Source organism: Ranitomeya imitator, chromosome 2, assembly GCF_032444005.1.
Source record: "Ranitomeya imitator isolate aRanImi1 chromosome 2, aRanImi1.pri, whole genome shotgun sequence".
In the NCBI taxonomy this organism is placed as follows: domain Eukaryota; kingdom Metazoa; phylum Chordata; class Amphibia; order Anura; family Dendrobatidae; genus Ranitomeya; species Ranitomeya imitator.
The window spans coordinates 341915514-341939097 of NC_091283.1; the positions used below are offsets into that span (position 1 = coordinate 341915514).

General features: G+C 45.2%; 2 protein-coding genes across 3 annotated transcripts in view; one reads left to right on the top strand and one right to left on the bottom strand.

Moving 5' to 3' along the window:
- LOC138666512 (zinc finger protein 721-like) overlaps nt 1–23584 on the top strand; it is a 620944-nt gene that overhangs the window by 242668 nt on the left and 354692 nt on the right. The gene's annotated exons all lie outside the window — the stretch shown is intronic.
- Nucleotides 2354–23584, bottom strand: part of LOC138663688 (oocyte zinc finger protein XlCOF8.4-like) — a 66231-nt gene continuing 45000 nt past the window's right edge. For both annotated transcript variants that reach the window (XM_069749983.1, XM_069749984.1), the window contains exon 7: nt 2354–3566. In XM_069749983.1, the coding sequence (XP_069606084.1) occupies nt 2587–3566 (980 nt within the window). In that variant the 3' untranslated portion in view covers nt 2354–2586. The remainder of the gene's footprint in view (nt 3567–23584) is intronic.

Below are 23584 nucleotides of genomic sequence, written 5' to 3' on the forward strand. Positions count from 1 at the left end.
GGCGATGAGGTTGACAGGTGTTATTTCCGGCCTGGTGCACTCAGACCAGTCTGGCTTTATGCCTGATAGGTCCACTGCGATCAACTTACGAAGGCTGTATATGAATTTGCAACTCAGAGCAGACAACTGTGGCCAGAGAGTTATTGCATCTTTAGACGCTCATAAGGCATTCGATAGTGTGGAGTGGGGATATCTCTGGCAGGTGCTACAGAGTATGGGGTTTGGACCGCAGTTCATATCCTGGATTCAACTGATGTACTCGATGCCGATGGCTAGGGTTAGGGTAAATGGGAAGTGATCACGAACCATTCAACTGGCTAGAGGGACGAGACAGGGGTGTCCACTCTCTCCACTTTTGTTTGCTCTGGCTGTGGAACCACTGGCTGTTAAGCTTCGACGGTCTGATGAGGTGACTGGGTTTAAATATGGGATGATTGAAGAAAGGGTGGCGCTGTATGCGGATGACATTCTGCTTTTTCTGGCTGACCCGGGTACGTCCTTGGAGGGAGCCATTGGGATTATTGAGTGTTTCGGATCGGTGTCGGGACTTAGGATAAACTGGAGTAAGTCTGTCTTGTTTAAGGTGGATGATGATGGTGGGGAGCCACTGGAGGATGGGCGACTGGAGGTGACTAGCCAATTTAAGTACCTTGGAATATGGGTATCTATGCCTGTTACTGACTATATACATAGAAATCTGATTCCAATCTTAGGTGTCCTTAAGGCAAAAGCGAATGCTTGGCTTAAGCTGCATCTATCTGTGGTAGGTAGGGTGAATCTTATTAAAATGATTTTGATGCCAAAAATACTGTATATTCATCATAATGCGCCAGTTTGGATACCACGTGGGAGATTTAGACAGATTAACTCTCTGTTCAGGAATTTAATATGGGGGAGACAGCATCCGCGTATCAAACTGGAGACACTTCAGCGACCCAAGGAAGATGGGGGATTGGCACTGCCTAACCCTGAAATATATTTTCTTGCAGCCCAGAGTCAGCATTTAAAAGGCTGGGCGCATGGAGGGTCATCTGGGGCGGTACAGCGGCTGATAGAAGTGGTGACAAAAAGAAGGCCAGTAGTACAATGTTTGGAGGATGGATCCCTGGGGGCTCTGGGGAAATTATACCCGACTGTGTTGTTGATACGCAGGCTGTGGGGTAGGCTGAGACATATACGGGGGGTCACGGATTTGACTAGATTCTCACCGCTATGGCATAACAGCAACTTACAGGAGTTTGAGGCACTGGGGGTACTGACAGAATGGCAAGTCAAAGGAATTCACTACGTGTATCAAATAATTGAGCGAGGTGAATTGAAATCATTTTCCCAATTACAGGTGCAATTTGGTCTTGGGACTGTGGGGGAATTTCAGTATTTGCGGATGAGACATGCTTTTGGAGCTCAGAGTAGAAATGGAGGTATTGGAATTCAGAGGGATATAGTACTGGAGTATGTGTGTAATGAAGGGACTACTGGGGGGGTCATATCTACTTTGTATAAAGATATGTTGCATACGTTCCTATTGGGGTTTCCAATAATGGCGAGAGCTAAGTGGGAGAGGGATCTGGGTCCAATGGATAATGAGACTTGGGAGTCGGTACTAGAATGAGTCCCACGATTGTCACTGAGCGAACCGTATAGAATGTCACAGCTCTATGTGATACACAGGGTTTATAAGTCACCGATGGTGCTATATAAGGCTGGTTTGCGTGATGATTCAGAATGCCCGAGGTGTAAAACTGCAGATGCTGATATATTCCATATGTTGTGGATGTGTCCGAGACTGGCTGCTTTTTGGGTGGTAGTTTTGAGTCGAGTGGAAGGTGCGTATGGATGTAGGGTGCCAAGGGATCCAGTTGTGTGCTTGTTGGGATGTGTGGATGAGATTGGAGTGGATAACAACCTAAAGATAGCTATTGCCAGATTCTTATACATGGCTAGGAAGATAATAGCTCGAAATTGGATTAGGGAAGATCCGCCTTCAAGAGGAGAATTCCTCCAGTATGTGAAGCAGGGCCTGACACTGGAAAAGGGGTTTTATAAAAAAAAAAAAAGAGGGAAAATCGAAATGTTCAATAAAATGTGGTCTCCGTGGATTGCTATGGGATAGGGGTATTATAAAGGGAGAGTTAATTAAGGTTCCTAATTAATGGTAATGTTAAATGTGGCTTATATTATGGGCTGAGGGATTAGATAGTATATTGGTCCAATGATGGAAATGCTAAGCAAGGTGAGCTGCTTTGTTGGGTGGGGTTGGGGGGTGGTGGGATTGAAGGGGAATGTTTGAAGGGGGGGGGGAAGCTTTGTATTGAAAATAAGAATGTAACATGTCATTTATCTTGTTATTCTTAATAAAAATTTATTTGAATTAAAAAAAAAAGTCATTTTCCACTTTCTGAACAGGAAAAATGCTTCTCCCATGTGTGGGTTCTCTGATACTTAAAAAAATTTGATTTATTTGTAAAACATTTTCCACATTGTGAACAGGAAAAAAAGCTTATTTCCTGTGTGAGTTCTTTGGTGTAAAACCAGATTTAATTTCTTATTGAAATATTTCCCACATTCTGAACAGGAAAAAGGCTTCTACCCAATGTGCGTTCTCTGGTGCGTAAGCAAATTGGATTTCTGGTTAAAACATTTCCCACATTCTGAACATGAAAAAGGCTTCTCCCCTGTGTGAGTTCTTTGGTGTAAAACAAGATTCCAATTCTTGTTAAAACATTTCCCACATTCTGAACAGGAGAAAGGCTTTTCCCCTGTGTGGGTTCTCTGGTGGTTAACAAAATCACATTTGTAGTTAAAACATTTCCCACAATCTGAACAGGAGAAAGGCTTTTCCCCTGTGTGGGTTCTCTGGTGTTTAACAAAATCTGATTCACGGTGAAAACATTTCTCACATTCTGAACATGAAAAAGGCTTCTCCCATGAGTGGGTTCTCTGGTGCTTAACAAAATCTGATTTACGACTAAAACATTTTCCACATTCTGAACATGAAAATGGCTTCTTGCCTGTGTGAATTGTTTGGTGCATAACAAGATTCCATTTCTGGTTAAAACATTTCCCACATTCTAAACAGGAAAAAGGCTTCTCCCCCGTGTGAGTTCTCTGGTGACTAACAAAATTTGATTTCTGTGTAAACATTTTTCCACATTCTGAACATAAAAATGACTTCTCCCCTGTGTGACTTCTCTGGTGACTAAGAAGGTCTGATTTCTGGTTAAAACATTTCCCACACTCAGAACAAGAAAACGTATTCTCTATTGTTTGAAATATTTGATGTTTAAGAAAAGACTTTTCCGATTGTGAAAATGGCTTCTTTGCTGTAAGAGCAGTTAGTTTTTTAATGCTTATATTGTGACTTTGATTTTCCTTAGTAGTCTGTAATGAATCAGAAGACTGGACCGGTTTCAAAGGATCAGATGTTAAATCTTTGCTGTGAAGGGATGATGGTATATCTGGAGTAATGGCATTCACATCAACTGCTGTATCCTGTGGGATTTCAAGATCATCTGATTTAAAGATTGAACATGTCAGCTGTCCATCTGATCTCCTGGTACAGTCATCTGCCAAAAATAAAACCATTTATTTTTAAATAAAACATCCTTGAATTTTATATTTTTTAACATTTCTACTTAAACAGTCTGCAAAAATGGCATGATAGTAGAGGTGAGTGATCACTAAAATGCTCAGACGCTCGTTACTCGAACCAAGCAATTCCTAAAGCTCGAATGCGTGTTTCGAGTAACGAGTATAATGGGAGTCAATGTGAAATTTTTCAGGCAGACCCTACAAAGAGGCCTGGGGGTATTGAAAGTTTTATTGAAAGTAAAAAAAAAAAAAAAAGTGTCATTTATGATGGAAACTGCCAAAAATGTGATGTATGAGGGAGTCAGAAACACTCTGTATTAGAAATAAAGGAGGGCTTCATACACATTCTGTTCAAATTGTCATGTAGTGTTGCTGCTAGACTCCTAAAGGCAGAGGCGTAGCTAGGGTTTTGGTTCAGGGGGGAGGGGGGGGAGGCGAAGCTTCTGAGTGGGCCCATAACCAGGTAACCTTGATTACAAATCGGTGACGCACCCTAATGGTGGAAGTGAACCTCAGCAGATGACCGTACTGTTACTGAAGATAATCTCTATATAAAGACCGACATGAATAATACCGCCATATGGTCAGTGGTAGATACCAGTCCTACAGAACATATAAGAGATCACAGTACAGTTACAGATAATGTCTTACCGCTGATGTCCTTTCTGATAGAATAGCTCACTTTTCCCGTCTTATCCATTGGGCCCAGACCGACAACTTCTTCCAGCCAGGACTTAGTCTGCAGAGTATACAACAAAGACACGTTTCACTTCTCACATTCCAGCCCCATCACCATCTATTCCCAACCTGCACAAACTCCTCATCCAATACTGAGCCACTACTGCCATATGTGTCCCTATTACTGCACCTGCTGTGTGGTTCTCTGTGCCCTCTAAATTCTAAAGCACCCCCTCTATAATATAGTAATGCCGGGCGCAAGTGCCCTAGAAAACAGTGCCCATATTGTGCCCCCTAGAAAGTAATAATACCCTGTGTGCCCCTTTGACAGTCACAATAACCGGAGTTCTCCTATAACAATAAGTGCCCACTTTACATTTAATAATGTCCCAAGTCTCCCCCTGTACAGCTCCCTTATACACAGTATGATGCTCTCTTATACACAGTATAATGCCCCCTCTCTGTATAGTACCACCCACACAGTATACTGACCCCTTAGCAGCCCCCAAACTGTTTGATGGCTCCAACACTGTATAATGGCCCCTTCACTGTATTCCCCACTGTATGATGGCCCCATAGATAGCCTCCATATAGTATAATGTGCCAGATAGTCCTCAATATAGCACAAGGCAGCACCCCTATAGGCAGACCCTATAGTACAAGGCAGCACCCCTATAGGCAGACCCTGTAGTATAAGGTAGCACCCCATAGGTAGACCCTGTAGTATAAGACAGTACCCCCATAGGCAGACCCTGTGGTATAAGACAGTACCCCCATAGGAAGACCCTGTAGTATAAGACAGTACCCCCATAGGCAGACTCTGTAGTATAAGAAAGTACCCCCATAGGCAGACCCTGTAGTATAAGACAGCACCTCTATAGGCAGACCTTGTAGTATAAGACAGTACCCCTATAGGCAGACCCTGTAGTATATCACAGTACCCCCATAGGCAGACTCTGTAGTATAAGAAAGTACCACCATAGGCAGACCCTGTAGTATAAGACAGCACCTCTATAGGCAGACCTTGTAGTATAAGACAGTACCCCTATAGGCAGACCCTGTAGTATAAGACAGTAACTCCATAGGCAGACCCTGTGGTATAAGACACTACCCCCATAGGCAGACCCTGTAGTATAAGACGGTACCCCCATAGGCAGACGCTGTTGTATAAGACAGTACCACCGTAGGCAGACCCTGTAGTATAAGACAGTACCCCTATAGGCAGACCCTGTAGTGTTATGAAAGGTAATTCAGTACCACAATGGACATAGAGGTCAGCGCACATACAGTGACCTGGCAATAACCCAAAAAACAAGAACGAGCTCTGAGACGTGGGAACTCTGTTGACCGCAATCCCTAATCCTCTCCAACCACACTAAAGGCAGCCGTGGATTGCGCCCAACGCTCCCTATGCAACTCGGCACGGCCTGAGAAACTAGCTAGCCTGAAGATAGAAAATAAGCCTACCTTGCCTCAGAGAAATACCCCAAAGGAAAAGGCAGCCCCCACATATAATGACTGTGAGTTAAGATGAAAAGACAAACGTAGAGATGAAATAGATTTAGCAAAGGGAGGCCCAACTTTCTGAACAGAGCGAGGATAGGAAAGGTAACTTTGCGGTCAACACAAAACCCTACAAAAACCACGCAAAGGGGGCAAAAAGACCCTCCGTACCGAACTAACGGCACGGAGGTACACCCTCTGCGTCCCAGAGCTTCCAGCAAGCAGAAAAAAACAAATTGACAAGCTGGACAGAAAAAAACAGCAAACAAATAGCAAAGAGGAACTTAGCTATGCAGAGCAGCAGGCCACAGGAACGATCCAGGAGGAAATAGGTCCAATACTAGAACATTGACTGGAGGCCAGGATAAAAGCACTAGGTGGAGTTAAATAGAGCAGCACCTAACAACTTCACCACATCACCTGAGGAAGGAAACTCAGAAGCTGCAGTACCACTTTCCTCCACCAACGGAAGCTCACAGAGAGAACCAGCCGAAGTACCACTTATGACCACAGGAGGGAACTCTGCCACAGAATTCACAACAGTACCCCCCCTTGAGGAGGGGTCACCGAACCCTCACCAGAGCTCCCAGGACGACCAGGATGAGCCACATGAAAGGCACGAACAAGATCGGGAGCATGGACATCAGAGGCAAAGACCCAGGAATTATCTTCCTGAGCATAACCCTTCCACTTAACCAGATACTGGAGTTTACGCCTTGAAACATGAGAATCCAAAATCTTCTCCACAATATACTCCAACTCCCCCTCCACCAAAACCGGGGCAGGAGGATCAACAAATGGAACCATAGGTGCCACGTATCTCCGCAACAATGACCTATGGAATACGTTATGTATGGAAAAAGAATCTGGAAGGGTCAGACGAAAAGACACAGGATTAAGAACCTCAGAAATCCTATACGGACCAATAAAACGAGGTTTAAACTTAGGAGAGGAAACCTTCATAGGAATATGACGAGAAGATAACCAAACCAGATCCCCAACACGAAGTCGGGGACCCACACAGCGTCTGCGATTAGCAAAACGTTGAGCCTTCTCCTGGGACAAAGTCAAATTGTTCACTACATGAGTCCAAATCTGCTGCAACCTGTCCACCACAGTATCCACACCAGGACAGTCCGAAGACTCAACCTGCCCTGAAGAGAAACGAGGATGGAACATAGAGTTGCAGAAAAATGGTGAAACCAAGGTAGCCGAGCTGGCCCGATTATTAAGGGCGAACTCAGCCAAAGGCAAAAAGGACACCCAGTCATCCTGATCAGCAGAAACAAAGCATCTCAGATATGTTTCCAAGGTCTGATTGGTTCGTTCGGTCTGGCCATTAGTCTGAGGATGGAAAGCCGAGGAAAAAGACAAGTCAATGCCCATCCTACCACAAAAGGCTCGCCAAAACCTCGAAACAAACTGGGAACCTCTGTCAGAAACGATATTCTCTGGAATGCCATGTAAACGAACCACATGCTGGAAAAACAATGGCACCAAATCAGAGGAGGAAGGCAATTTAGACAAGGGTACCAAATGGACCATCTTAGAGAAGCGATCACAGACCACCCAAATGACTGACATCTTTTGAGAGCCGGGAAGATCTGAAATAAAATCCATAGAGATATGTGTCCAAGGCCTCTTCGGGACCGGCAAGGGCAAAAGCAACCCACTGGCACGAGAACAGCAGGGCTTAGCCCGAGCACAAATCCCACAGGACTGCACAAAAGTACGCACATCCCGCGACAGAGATGGCCACCAAAAGGATCTAGCCACTAACTCTCTGGTACCAAAGATTCCAGGATGACCAGCCAACACCGAACAATGAACCTCAGAGATAACTTTATTCGTCCACCTATCAGGGACAAACAGTTTCTCCGCTGGGCAACGATCAGGTTTATTAGCCTATAATTTTAGCAGCACCCACCGCAAATCAGGGGAGATAGCAGACACAATTACTCCCTCTTTGAGGATACCCGCCGGCTCAGATACACCCGGAGAGTCGGGCACAAAACTCCTAGACAGAGCATCCGCCTTCACATTTTTAGAGCCCGGAAGGTATGAAATCACACAGTCAAAACGGGCAAAAAACAACGACCTTGTCTAGGATTCAACCGCTTGGCGGACTCGAGATAAGTCAAGTTCTTATGATCAGTCAAGACCACCACGCGATGCTTAGCTCCTTCAAGCCAATTACGCCACTCCTCGAATGCCCACTTCATGGCCAGCAACTCTCGATTGCCAACATCATAATTTCACTCAGCAGGCGAAAACTTCCTGGAAAAGAAGGCGCATGGTTTCATCACCGAGCAATCAGAACTTCTCTGCGACAAAACAGCCCCTGCTCCAATCTCAGAAGCATCAACCTCGACCTGGAACGGAAGCGAAACATCTGGTTGACACAACACAGGGGCAGAAGAAAAACGACGCTTCAACTCTTGAAAAGCTTCCACCGCAGCAGAAGACCAATTGACCAAATCAGCACCTTTCTTGGTCAAATCGGTCAATGGTTTAGCAATACTAGAAAAATTGCAGATGAAGCGACGATAAAAATTAGCAAAGCCCAGGAACTTTTGCAGACTTTTCAGAGAGGTCGGCTGAGTCCAATTATGGATGGCTTGGACCTTAACAGGGTCCATCTCGATAGTAGAAGGGGAAAAGATGAACCCCAAAAATGAAACCTTCTGAACACCAAAGAGACACTTTGATCCCTTCACAAACCAAGAATTAGCACGCAGGACCTGAAACACCATTCTGACCTGCTTCACATGAGACTCCCAATCATCCGAGAAGATCAAAATGTCATCTAAGTACACAATCAGGAATTTATCCAGGTACTCTCGGAAGATGTCATGCATAAAGGACTGAAACACTGATGGAGCATTGGCAAGTCCGATTGGCATCACTAGATACTCAAAATGGCCCTCGGGCGTATTAAATGCAGTTTTCCACTCATCGCCTCGCTTAATACGCACAAGATTATATGCACCACGAAGATCTATCTTGGTGAACCAACTAGCCCCCTTAATCCGAGCAAACAAATCAGATACCAATGGCAAGGGGTACTGAAATTTAACCGTGATCTTATTTAGAAGGCGGTAATCTATACAAGGTCTCAGTGAACCATCCTTCTTGGCTACAAAAAAGAACCCTGCTCCTAATGGCGACGATGACGGGCGAATATGCCCCTTCTCCAAAGACTCCTTCACATAACTCCGCATAGCGGCGTGCTCAGGCACAGATAAATTAAACAGTCGACCTTTTGGGAATTTACTACCAGGAATCAAATCGATAGCACAATCACAATCCCTATGCGGAGGTAGGGTATCAGACTTGGGCTCATCAAATAAATCCCGGTAATCAGACAAGAACTCAGGAACCTCAGAAGGGGTGGATGACGAAATAGTCAGAAATGGGACATCACCATGTACCCCCTGACAACCCCAGCTGGACACAGACATGGATTTCCAATCTAATACTGGATTATGGACTTGTAGCCATGGCAACCCCAACACGACCACATCATGCAGATTATGCAACACCAGAAAGCGAATAACCTCCTGATGTGCAGGAGCCATGCACATGGTCAGCTGGGTCCAGTACTGAGGCTTATTGTTGGCCAAAGGCGTAGCATCAATTCCTCTCACTGGAATAGGACACTGCAAGGGCTCCAAGAAAAACCCACAACGCCTAGCATACTCCAAGTCCATCAAATTCAGAGCAGCGCCTGAGTCCACAAATGCCATGACAGAATACGATGACAAGGAGCAGATCAAGGTAACAGACAGAAGAAATTTTGACTGTACCGTACCAATGGTGGCAGACCTAGCGAACCGCTTAGTGCGCTTAGGACAATCAGAGATAGCATGAGTGGAATCACCACAGTAGAAACACAGCCCATTCAGACGTCTGTGTTCTTGCCGTTCAACTCTGGTTAAAGTCCTATCGCACTGCATAGGCTCAGGTTTAAGCTCAGGTAATACCGCCAAATGGTGCACAGATTTACGCTCACGCAAGCGTCGACCGATCTGAATGGCCAAAGACATAGATTCATTCAGACCAGCAGGCATAGGAAATCCCACCATGACATCCTTCAGGGCTTCAGAGAGACCTTTTCTGAAAATAGCTGCGAGCGCACCTTCATTCCACTGAGTGAGTACGGACCACTTTCTAAATTTCTGACAATATACCTCTATTTCATCCTGACCCTGACACAGAGCCAGCAAATTCTTCTCTGCCTGATCCACAGAATTAGGCTCATCGTACAGCAATCCGAGCGCCAGGAAAAATGCATCGATATTACTTAATGCAGGATCTCCTGACGCAAGAGAAAATGCCCAGTCCTGAGGGTCGCCACGCAAAAAAGAAATAACGATCCTAACTTGTTGAACTGGGTCACCAGAGGAGCGAGGTTTCAAAGCCAGAAATAGTTTACAATTATTTTTGAAACTCAGAAATTTAGTTCTATCTCCAAAAAACAAATCAGGAATAGGAATTCTCGGTTCTAACATAGAATTCTAAACCACAAAGTCTTGAATACTTTGTACTCTTGCCGTGAGCTGATCCACACATGAAGACAGACCTTTAATGTCCATTGCTACACCTGTGTCCTGAACCACCCAAATGTCTAGGGGAAAAAAAAGGCAAAACACAGTGCAAAGAAAAAAAAATGGTCTCAGAACTTCTTTTTTCCCTCTATTGGGAATCATTAGTACTACGGCCTCCAGTACTGTTATGAAAGGTAATTCAGTACCACAATGGACATAGAGGTCAGCGCACATACAGTGACCTGGCAATAACCCAAAAAACAAGAACGAGCTCTGAGACGTGGGAACTCTGTTAACCGCAATCCCTAATCCTCTCCAACCACACTAAAGGCAGCCGTGGATTGCGCCTAACGCTCCCTATGCAACTCGGCACGGCCTGAGAAACTAGCTAGCCTGAAGATAGAAAATAAGCCTACCTTGCCTCAGAGAAATACCCCAAAGGAAAAGGCAGCCCCCACATATAATGACTGTGAGTTAAGATGAAAAGACAAACGTAAAGATGAAATAGATTTAGCAAAGGGAGGCCCAACTTTCTGAACAGAGCGAGGATAGGAAAGGTAACTTTGCGGTCAACACAAAACCCTACAAAAACCACGCAAAGGGGGCAAAAAGACCCTCCGTACCGAACTAACGGCACGGAGGTACACCCTCTGCGTCCCAGAGCTTCCAGCAAGCAGAAAAAAACAAATTGACAAGCTGGACAGAAAAAAACAGCAAACAAATGCAAATGCAGAGCAGCAGGCCACAGGAACGATCCAGGAGGAAACAGGTCCAATACTAGAACATTGACTGGAGGCCAGGATCAAAGCACTAGGTGGAGTTAAATAGAGCAGCACCTAACGACTTCACCACATCACCTGAGGAAGGAAACTCAGAAGCTGCAGTACCACTTTCCTCCACCAACGGAAGCTCACAGAGAGAACCAGCCGAAGTACCACTTATGACCACAGGAGGGAGCTCTGCCACAGAATTCACAACACTGTAGTATATGACAGTACCCCCATAGGCAGACCCTGTAGTATAAGACAGCACCTCTACAGGCAGACCTTGTAGCATAAGACAGTACCCATATAGGCAGACCCTGTAGTATAAGACAGTAACTCCATAGGCAGACCCTGTAGTATAAGACAGTACCCCCATAGGCAGACCCTGTAGTATAAGACAGTACCCCCATAGGCAGACCCTGTAGTATAAGACAGTACCCCCATAGGCAGACCCTGTAGTATAAGACAGTTCCCCCATAGGCAAACCCTGTAGTTTAAGGCAGCCCTTATAAAAAATATTAAATACTCACCTTTCTTCCTCCTGCTTCCGGCGTTGCGACGAGCTCCCGCTCATCTCATGACAGCGGGCGCCGAGCAGTGACATCATTGCGCCCGCTGTCAGTGTTGGCGATGCCAGACGCTGACAGGGGATGATGGGAGAAGGAGCACAACGCTCCTTCTCCCATCAATGCGGTGAGCTGTATCGGCTAGATACCGATACAGCTCTCCTTGTGATGACAGGCGGGGGGCCCACTGCTGGCACCGGGCCCCCCCTGCCTGCTCAAGGGCCCCATAGCGGCAGAGCAGGGAGATCGATTCTCCCTGCTCTACTGCAGAATGTAACTGCATTGGCCCCCCCAGTAGCTACGCTACTGCCTAAAGGCTATGCGCCTTTCAAAAATTACAAGCAGGGTCATCTATACAGCCTTGAAGGCACCAACTGTAGTACCTCATTCAAATATTGTGAGCAAAGTTCCAAAAACTTCTAACAGAAACACCTGTGCTGTTTGGTGGACTACAAGTTCTAGATACTCTAAGTGAGGGCTGCTGAGTACAGAGAGAGCTGCAGATAAGTGAATAGTTAAATGCAATATCATAGTTAAACACAAGAGCATAGGTTGGTGTTTTCCTTACTAAGCTTTCAATTTTTTTTTGCTTTTATCTGTAAGATTTATCCACATTTAATATGTGCTCCATGGACAATGCCATCAGGTGTGCATCTTGTGAGATGTATGCATGCCTTGAACAGCCGTTTGAGGGTGAATATGTCTGCACTTCATGCCAGCGAGTTAAATGTTTGGAAGCCCAGGTATTGGATCTAAACGTGCAGCTGGCAACTCTCCGGAGCTTTGCAAACCTGGAGAGGAGTTTAGAGCTCACTGCACGTGTGCTGGCTCGGGCCAGTGATATGGAGGTGGTGGAGGTGGGGGAAGATTAAGATAGAGAAGTATGCAGCTGGGTAAATGTTACAAGAAGGGGTAGGGGTAAAAGGAAAATTTCCAGTGAGCCCAGTCCTGATCTGGCACAACCTAGTAAATATACCTGTTTGGCTGATATTAGGAATGAAAGCCCAGTACTGGGATAGCTACAGCAGGGCATTGCTCCTAGCAACTAGGAAAACAACTGCTGTAGGAAGGAGGTAAATTGGAGTGCAGGTGTTGGTGGTAGAGGATTCTATAATTAGGCGGACAGACAGGGTCATAGACCGTGAATGCCAAACAGTGTGTTGTCTGCCAGGTGCTCTGTTTCAGCATATTGCGGACCAGATAGACAGATTGCTGGGTGGGGCTGGGGAAAACCAAGCGGTTATGGTACAGATCGGTACCAATGACAAAGTTAGAGGGAAGTGGAAAATGCAGATATTGGTGCAGGAAGGAAGGGTTTTTTGTTCCTGGAGAACTGGGTTGACTTCTGTCGGCTACAGGCTCTACGGTAGGGACGGGCTGCACCTCAATGGGGAGGGTGAAGCTGTGCTGGGAAAAAACAGTGAGACAGATGAAGTAGCTTTTAAACTACGATCTGGGGGAGGGAGGGTAGTTGTACTAATAAGGGAGAATATATCGAGTAGTCAAAGGAAGTGGAACACTAGGGGTTAATTAGGAATTAGGGGGACTGGGATATGCAAGGAAAGCAGGGAGCTGAGTAGGCATAACAAATGTGCTAATAATATTTAATGTCTGCTGGCAAATGCAAGAAATCCAGCAAACCAAATGAATGAACTGGAGACTCCTATGTCGGTCATATAATACGATGTGGTGGGCATTATGGAACCTGGCCTGACAAAAGCCATGACTGGGTGACAAACATAGAGAGTTACACTACATATATAAAGGACAGTAATGAGAAAAAAGGTAGAGGGGTGTGTATCTTCGTGAAATCCAACGTAAAACCTGTGCTCAATGAAGACATTGGGGGGAGTTACAGCAATGTAGAGTCACTATGGGTAAATGTACATGGAGATGGTTATGATGGAAAGCTGATAATTGGAGTTTGCTACAAACCTCTTTATATAGCTGAATAGGTAGATGATGAAATACTTCAACAAATTAAAAAGGCAGCAGAAGTGATAGGGTTCTTAAAACGGGGGAATTTAAGGATGCAGACATTCAATGGGACATATAATCTTCAGGATGTGCCAAAAGCTACAAGTTCTTATCTACAGTTCAGGACAATTACCCCTCTCAGCTAGTAGATGAACCAAACAGGGAAGGTAATCTGCTGGATCTGGTTCTGTCAACTAGACCAGATACAATTTCAGATCTACAGGTCATGCAGCATTTGGGATGCAGCGACCATAATATGGCAGGTTTCAATATAATTTTCAATCAAATATTCAAAGGGGGAAAATGCAAAAACCAGGAACTTTAGGAAAGCTGATTTCAACAAATTAAGAGATTAATTGTGTAGACTGTGACCTTGTTAACTGGGGATACAAACATAAATGGGGCATTTTTATGGAAATACTACTGGAATCCTGCAGAAAACTAATACCCTCTGGTAATAAAATTTTATGGAATAAAAAGAAACCATTATGGATAAATAAGACAGTACAAGGTTTAATTAGACAAAAACAAAGGGCGTTCAAAATCTTGAAAGCCGAGAATACTGAAATAGCATTTCAGGACCATAAACATCTAAATAAGAAATGTAATAAAGAAATCAAGCTATCAAAGTTATTTACAGGAAAACAAATTGCTAACGAGAAAAAAATGGTATCTTGAAAGATGACCATAACAAGATAATTATAGAGGACCAAGAAAAGGCTGCGATATTAAACAGGCAAAAACTTTTCATCCATGTTCACCATTGAACTGTCTGTTACAGGGATGATTCAACAAGGCAAAAATCTAAGATAACTACATGATATAATTAGTTTAACACAAAAAGAAGCACACCTACGTCTGAGCAGTTTAAACATAAACAAATCCCCTGGCACAGAAGGCATTCATCCATGGATACTGAGGGAATTGATCTCAATAATTGACAGACCATTGTATCTCATATTCTTAGACCCTCTTGTAACAGAAGTGGTGCCGCAGGTTTGGAGGATGGCTGATGTGGTACCGATATTTCAGAAAAGTAAGAAGGTGCATGCAGGCAGCTACCGTCCGGTTAAGCCTGACATCAGTAGTGTGGAAATTTTTGATGGCATTATAAGAGATGACCTTTAGAAATATATTGTAGATAATAAGATAACTGACAACCAGAGGGAATTCATAAACAATAAGTCATGTCTAAGTAACATTTTGGGCTTCTATGAGGAGGTAAGTGCAAATCTGGATGTTGGCTATATGACTGATGTGATTTATCTGGACTTCGCAAAGCATTTGCAAAGTATCCATGTAGCCAAGTATCCAGCAGTTAATTCAATGGCACCAAATTTACATCCATCTCCTCTCTTCACACAGGTATAATATCACTGGTTGCTGTATGTCACCTAATGCTTACTCCTGTAGCCACAATGCACTTTCCAGGTCATCCTCCCAGTTTCACCAATCTGATTCTCTTCTTTTGAGGTCCAAACCATCAGGCTCTTCCATCCCCTCTCCCTCAGAGTAGCGGTCATATACCGTCCCCCAGGCTCATCCACCCACTTCATGGACCATTTTTCTGCCTGGCTGCTGCACTTTATGTCCTCAGAATTACCAACATTTATCCTGGGAGACTTCAACATCCCCATAAACAGCCCTACTTCCTCATCTGCATCCCAGCTTCTAACTCTAACCACTTCTCTTGGCCTCCCACAGCTCTCAACCTCTGAGACAGACAAAGACGGTAACACCCTTGATCTGAGATTTGTCCAGCTCTGTTCAATCTCCTACCTAGATAACTCACCTCTTCCCCTCTCTAACCACAGCATTCTCTCCTTCACGCTCACAAATCCTCACCAACCCCACCACACTCCTACCTACCACACATGCAGAAATCTACGAGAAGTCAACTCTAATACACTTACAGACTCCTTACAATCATCACTGTCCCCAATCTCCTCTCTTTCCTGTCCTGATCTGGCTGTACATCACTACAATGACACTCTCAGAAGCACCCTGGATCAAGTAGCGCCCTTCACCCTCAGAACCACCAAACACAGAGTAAAACAGTCCTGGCTAACATCGCAAACTCGATTTCTCCAGCGATGCTCTAGGAATACCGAACGCCTATGGAGGAAAACTTGCACACCACATAGCATGAATTTATAATGCATAAAGTTAAGAACCTATAATTCTGCCCTTCACCTCGCCAAACAAACCTACTTCACCACCCTAAACTCCTCAAACAACCCAAAAAAGCCTCTTTGAAACCTTTCACTCCCTCCTCAGTCCCAAAGCACAGGCCCCTATCACAGACATCTGTGCTGATGATCTGGCCTCCAACTTTACTGAGAAAATAGAAATCATCCATCAGGAAATCAGCTCCCAGCCATTCCCTCACACATACTCCAGTCTGTCTCTCTCTCGAGTCGTCACTACTCACCTAACTAAAATCTTAAATCTCTCCCTCTCTTCTGGTATCTTTCCCTCCTCCTTCATACATTCCATTATTTTAAAAAACCCTATCTCGACCCATCCTGCACAAATAACTACAGACCAGTCTCCAATGTTTCCATCATCTTTAAACTCTTTTAGCGCCTGGTCTATTCACGCCTTACTCATTACCTCTCCACACACTCTGTCCTAGATCCATCACAGTCCGGATTCCGCACCCTCCATTTTACAGAAACTGCACTCACAAAGTGACCAATGACCTTTTGACAGCAAAACATAACCGTTACTACTCTCTGCTCATTCTTCTTGACCTCTCTGCAGCTTTTGACACGGTTGACCACCATCTCCTACTCTCTATGCTCCAATCAAAAGGCATAAAGGACACTGCTTTCCTGGTTCTCTTCCTATCTTTCTGATCCCTCCTTCAGTGTTTCGTTCGCTGTCTCCACTTCTCCTCTTCCTCTCACTATTGAGGTCCCTCAGGGTTCAGCCCTTGGCCCTCTTCTCTTTCTACACGGCTATTTTGGACAGACCATCAGCAAATTTGGCTTTCAGTACCATTTTTATGTTGATGACACACAAACAGGCCCAGACAGGCCATCTGCCCAAGTGGGCAAAAGCCTGCTGGGCTACCGCATTAAATTGTAAAGTGGGACGCCAGCCCGGGTTTTCTGTTACTGGCCCTTTAAGTGAAAGCAAGTGCACAGCGGAGCTTCACCATGTCTGACGCTGGCAAGGGAGTTTTTCTGTGGGTGGAGTTTGTGTTCTGGTCTGTCCCCGTCATCTCTATGCAGTCTGCTCTGCTTTGTGTTGCCGCCTTTCAATCTTTAAATGAGAAGGTGTGTCCAAACTTTTGGCCTGTACTGTATATACCCCAGTGTCTGCCTCATGCGATGTGCATACCCCAGTGTCTGCCTCATGCGATGCACATACCCCAGTATAAGCCTCATGTGATGTACATAACCCAGTGTCTGCTTCATGTGATGTACATACCCCAGTGTCAGCCCCATTGATGTATATACCCCAGTGATGTATATATCCCAGTGCCAGCCCCAGTGATGTATATACCCCAGTGTCAGCCTCCTCGCCTGTGTATACCCAAGTGTCGGCTTCCTCACCTGTGTGTACCCCAGTGTCGGCCTCCTGGCCTGTGTGTACCCCAGTGTCATCCTCCTCGCTTGTGTATACCCCAGTGTCGGCCTCCTCACCTGTGTATACACCAGCGTCAGCCTCCTCGCCTGTGTATACCCCATTGTCGGCCTCCTAACCTGTGTGTACCACAGTGTCGGCCTCCTGGCCTGTGTGTACCCCAGTGTTGTCGTCTTCGCCTGTGTGTACCCCAGTGTGGCCTCCTGGCCTGTGTGTACACCAGTGTCAGCCTCCTCGCCTGTGTATACTCCAGTGTCGGCCTCCTAACCTGTGTGTACCACAGTGTCGGCCTCCTGGCCTGTGTGTACCCCAGTGTCATCCTCCTCACCTATGTGTACCCCAGTGTGGCCTCCTGGCCTGTGTGTACCCCAGTGTCAGTCTCCTGGCCTTTGTGTACCCCAGTGTCAGTCTCCTGGCCTTTGTGTACCCCAGTGTCAGCCTCTTCGCCTGTGTATACCCCAGTGTCTGCCTCCTCGCCTGTGTATACCCCAGTGTCGGCCTCCTAACCTGCGTGTACCACAGTGTCGGCCTCCTGGCCTGTGTGTACCCCAGTGTCATCCTCCTCGCTTGTGTATACCCCAGTGTCGGCCTCCTCACCTGTGTATACACCAGTGTAAGCCTCCTCGCCTGTGTATACCCCATTGTCGGCCTCCTAACCTGTGTGTACCACAGTGTCGGCCTCCTGGCCTGTGTGTACCCCAGTGTTGTCGTCTTCGCCTGTGTGTACCCCAGTGTGGCCTCCTGGCCTATGTGTACACCAGTGTCAGCCTCCTCGCCTGTGTATACCCCAGTGTCGGCCTCCTAACCTATGTGTACTACAGTGTCGGCCTCCTGGCCTGTGTGTACCCCAGTGTCATCCTCCTCACCTATGTGTACCCCAGTGTGGCCTCCTGGCCTGTGTGTACCCCAGTGTCAGTCTCCTGGCCTTTGTGTACCCCTGTGTCAGCCTTCTCGCCTGTGTATACCCCAGTGTCGGCCTCCTAACCTGCGTGTACCACAGTGTCGGCCTCCTGGCCTGCGTGTACCCCAGTGTCAGCCTCCTGGCTGTGTGTACCCCAGTGTCGGCTTCCTGGCCTGTGTGTACCCCAGTGTTGGCCTCCTCGCCTGTATATACACTAGTGTCGGCCTCCTCGCGTGTGTGTGTGTGTGTGGTGTGTATATGTATATATATAGGGCTGCTTTCTTGCCCCAGTCCTACCCTGCACACAACTATACACATCATCCCCTGACCTCACCCCTGCTGTACTACAGAACACCAGTGACTGTCTGTCCGCAGTCTCCAACATCATGTCAACTCTATATCTGAAACTCAACCTTTCCAAAACTGAACTTCTTCTGTGATTGCCGTCTACTAACCTCCCTAAAGCTGACAGCTCACTCTCTGTGGGTGGCACCACAATAACGCCTAGGATGCAGGCGCTCTGTCAGGGTGTTATGTTTGGCACCAATCTTTCCTTCACTTCCCATATACAATGAATTGCCCACTTTTGCTGCTTACACCTTAAAAGAACATCTCTAGAATCCGTCCCATTCTTACCATGGAAACAACAAAAAACCCTTACTGTTGCCATGATCCACTCGTGCCTTGACTACTTTAATGCTCTATTAATTGGCTTCCCCCTCACTCAACTTTCCACGCTCCAGTCCATCCTTAATGCAGCAGCCAGGGTCATCTATCTAATTGGTACTCGGACATGTCCGCTCTGTGCCAGTCATTGCACTGGCTGCCCATAAATTACAGGATCCAAGATCAACTGTTTGTTCTCATCCACAAAGCTCTCCACAGTGCGGCATCCCCCTACATCTCCTCCTTCATTTCTGTTTATCACCCTACCTGCTCGTTATGCTCCGCAAGTGACCTTCGACTAACACCCGCAGTAATCCGTACCTCTCACTCCCGGCTCCAAGCCTTCTCACGAGTTGCACCAATCCTCTGGAATGCTCTAACCCAATAAATTAGGACTAACCATAACTTGCACAGATTTAGGCGCTCCCTAAAGACACATCTGTTTAGGATGGCCTATCACGTTCCCTAACCAGAATCCTTTTATATATATAGTCCATTCTCTACTTCTCTGATCATAACCCTCCATCGCTCCCAAAGGCACCACTAATATTGGCTGGCGACTAGCTCATGAAGCCTTTATCTACTTCCCATTTCCTCAAGTTGGCTGGACCATCATTGTAAATAAGCAACGTCACGTTGCACCACAGACTGTCCAGGAGTTGGCGGATGCTTTACTCCAGGTCTGGGAGGAGATCCCTCAGGAGACCATCCGCCGCCTCATCAGGAGTATGCCCAGGTGATGTTGAGAGGTCATACAGGCACATGGAGGCCACACACACTACTGAGCATCATTTCCTCGTCTTGAGGCATGTCCACTGAAGTTGGATCAGCCTGTAATTTCATTTTTCAGTTTGATTTTGAGCATCATTCCAACTCCAGCCCTCCGTGGGATATTAGTTGTGATTTACACTGATCATTTTTAGGTTTTATGGTCCTCAACACAGTCCCCCATGTAGTGAATAAAGATTTACAACTAGGAATATTTAGTAACATAGTAACATAGTTAGTAAGGCCGAAAAAAGACATTTGTCCATCCAGTTCAGCCTATATTCCATCATAATAAATCCCCAGATCTACGTCCTTCTACAGAACCTAATAATTGTATGATACAATATTGTTCTGCTCCAGGAAGACATCCAGGCCTCTCTTGAACCCCTCGACTGAGTTCGCCATCACCACCTCCTCAGGCAAGCAATTCCAGATTCTCACTGCCCTAACAGTAAAGAATCCTCTTCTATGTTGGTGGAAAAACCTTCTCTCCTCCAGACGCAAAGAATGCCCCCTTGTGCCCGTCACCTTCCTTGGTATAAACAGATCCTCAGCGAGATATTTGTATTGTCCCCTTATATACTTATACATGGTTATTAGATCGCCCCTCAGTCGTCTTTTTTCTAGACTAAATAATCCTAATTTCGCTAATCTATCTGGGTATTGTAGTTCTCCCATCCCCTTTATTAATTTTGTTGCCCTCCTTTGTACTCTCTCTAGTTCTATTATATCCTTCCTGAGCACCGGTGCCCAAAACTGGACACAGTACTCCATGTGCGGTCTAACTAGGGATTTGTACAGAGGCAGTATAATGCTCTCATCATGTGTATCCAGACCTCTTTTAATGCACCCCATGATCTTGTTTGCCTTGGCAGCTGCTGCCTGGCACTGGCTGCTCCAGGTAAGTTTATCATTAACTAGGATCCCCAAGTCCTTCTCCCTGTCAGATTTACCCAGTGGTTTCCCGTTCAGTGTGTAATGGTGATATTGATTCCCTCTTCCCATGTGTATAACCTTACATTTATCATTGTTAAACCTCATCTGCCACCTTTCAGCCCAAGTTTCCAACTTATCCAGATCCATCTGTAGCAGAATACTATCTTCTCTTGTATTAACTGCTTTACATAGTTTTGTATCATCTGCAAATATCGATATTTTACTGTGTAAACCTTCTACCAGATCATTAATGAATATGTTTAAGAGAACAGGTCCCAATACTGACCCCTGCGGTACCCCACTGGTCACAGCGACCCAGTTAGAGACTATACCATTTATAACCACCCTCTGCTTTCTATCACTAAGCCAGTTACTAACCCATTTACACACATTTTCCCCCAGACCAAGCATTCTCATTTTGTGTACCAACCTCTTGTGCGGCACGGTATCAAACGCTTTGGAAAAATCGAGATATACCACGTCCAATGACTCACCGTGGTCCAGTCTATAGCTTACCTCTTCATAAAAACTGATTAGATTGGTTTGACAGGAGCGATTTCTCATAAACCCATGCTGATATGGAGTTACACAGTTATTCTCATTGAGATAATCCAGAATAACATCCCTCAGAAACCCTTCAAATATTTTACCAACAATAGAGGTTAGACTTACTGGCCTATAATTTCCAGGTTCACTTTTAGAGCCCTTTTTGAATATTGGCACCACATTTGCTATGCGCCAGTCCTGCGGAACAGACCCTGTTGCTATAGAGTCACTAAAAATAAGAAATAATGGTTTATCTATTACATTACTTAGTTCTCTTAGTACTCGTGGGTGTATGCCATCCGGACCCGGAGATTTATCTATTTTAATCTTATTTAGCCGGTTTCGCACCTCTTCTTGGGTTAGATTGGTGACCCTTAATATAGGGTTTTCATTGTTTCTTGGGATTTCACCTAGCATTTCATTTTCCACCGTGAATACCGTGGAGAAGAAGGTGTTTAATATGTTAGCTTTTTCCTCGTCATCTACAACCATTCTTTCCTCACTATTTTTTAAGGGGCCTACATTTTCAGTTTTTATTCTTTTACTATTGATATAGTTGAAGAACAGTTTGGGATTAGTTTTACTCTCCTTAGCAATGTGCTTCTCTGTTTCCTTTTTGGCAGCTTTAATTAGTTTTTTAGATAAAGTATTTTTCTCCCTATAGTTTTTTAGAGCTTCAATGGTGCCATCCTGCTTTAGTAGTGCAAATGCTTTCTTTTTACTGTTAATTGCCTGTCTTACTTCTTTGTTTAGCCACATTGGGTTTTTCCTATTTCTAGTCCTTTTATTTCCACAAGGTATAAACCGCTTACACTGCCTATTTAGGATGTTCTTAAACATTTCCCATTTATTATCTGTATTCTCATTTCTGAGGATATTGTCCCAGTCTACCAGATTAAGGGCATCTCTAAGCTGGTCAAACTTTGCCTTCCTAAAGTTCAATGTTTTTGTGACTCCCTGACAAGTCCCCCTAGTGAAAGACAGGTGAAACTGCACAATATTGTGGTCGCTATTTCCTAAATGCCCAACCACCTGCAGATTTGTTATTCTGTCAGGTCTATTAGATAGTATTAGGTCTAAAACCTAATACTGTGTAATAAGTGCTGCTCCTCTGGTTGGATTCTGCACCAATTGTGAAAGATAATTTTTCTTGGTTATTAGCAGAAACCTGTTGCCTTTATGGGTTTCACAGGTTTCTGTTTCCCATTTTTCAGTGATATCTAGCTTACGGGATCTTAGTGTTCCCTTTATTTTTTGAGAGAGATATATATATATATATATTTTTTTTAGATAGAAGAAAGTCTTAGTTACTCACCGGTTAACGGTGTTTTTCGGAGTCCATGACAGCACTACGGAGAGAGGGGATCCGCCCTTCAGGAACAGGAAACCTACAGATACATAAGGGCGGCACCTATCCCCACGCATCAGTTGGTTTACAGAGCACAAGAGGACCACCAAGGTTAATAGCATACACAATAAACAATAATACAATATTAACTATTCACTACCCGTGAATTATATATAAATAAAGGAAGAGGTGTACACCCAGAACTTAAGAACACGGGAGGGTATGTACAGGTGCTGTCATGGACTCCGAAAAACACCGTTAACCGGTGAGTAACTAAGACTTTATTCGGTCGTCCATGACAGCACTACGGAGAGAATTACAGAGAGTAACTAACTAGGGAGGGACTGCAGCTTGCAGCACCCTTACACCAAAAGAGAGGTCAGAGGAGGCACCCAGGTTCAATCTATAATGGTTATAGAAAGTGTTTGGAGAAGACCAAGTAGCAGCCTTACAAATCTGGTCGATCGACACCTCCAATCTTTCCGCCCAAGAAGCCGCCATAGCTCTAATGGAATGCGCTTTAAGACCTTCAGGCGCCGGCTTGCCCTTTGAGATATAAGCCAGCGAGATAGCCTCCCTGATCCATCTAGCTAGAGTAGACTTCGATGCTCTATGCCCTTTCCTACTACCCTGATAGGACACGAATAGGGCATTATCTAACTTCCAGGGATCAGTTACCGCTAGATACTCCAGGATACATCTTCTTACATCTAAAGTGTGTAACTTCCTTTCCTTATCGTTAGTAGGATTGGGGAGGAAAGATGGAAGAACTATTTACTGTGTTCTGTGGAATCTGGACACTACTTTAGGGAGATATGCTGGATCAGGGGATAGTATCACTCTATCATCCCTAAGCTGCATGTAAGGGGGAACCCTGGATAATGCTTTTATGTCACCTATCCTACGTGCCGATGTTAGGGCTACCAGGAAGGCTACTTTAAGGGATAGATTTTTAATAGAGGCTGAAGTAATTGGCTCAAATGGGGCCTCTGTCAAGGCTGAGAGGACTAGGTTCAGGTCCCAAGGCATGACTCTATTCTTCACAATTGGCCTAGACCGTTTTGTTGCCCTGATGAATCTGCTGACCCAGTGATTCTCAGCAATGTTGCAGCCAAAGAGGGCCCCTAAGGCTGACACCTGCACTTTAAGAGTATTTGGGGATAACCCCATATCTAACCCCCTTTGTAAGAATTCCAAGATCT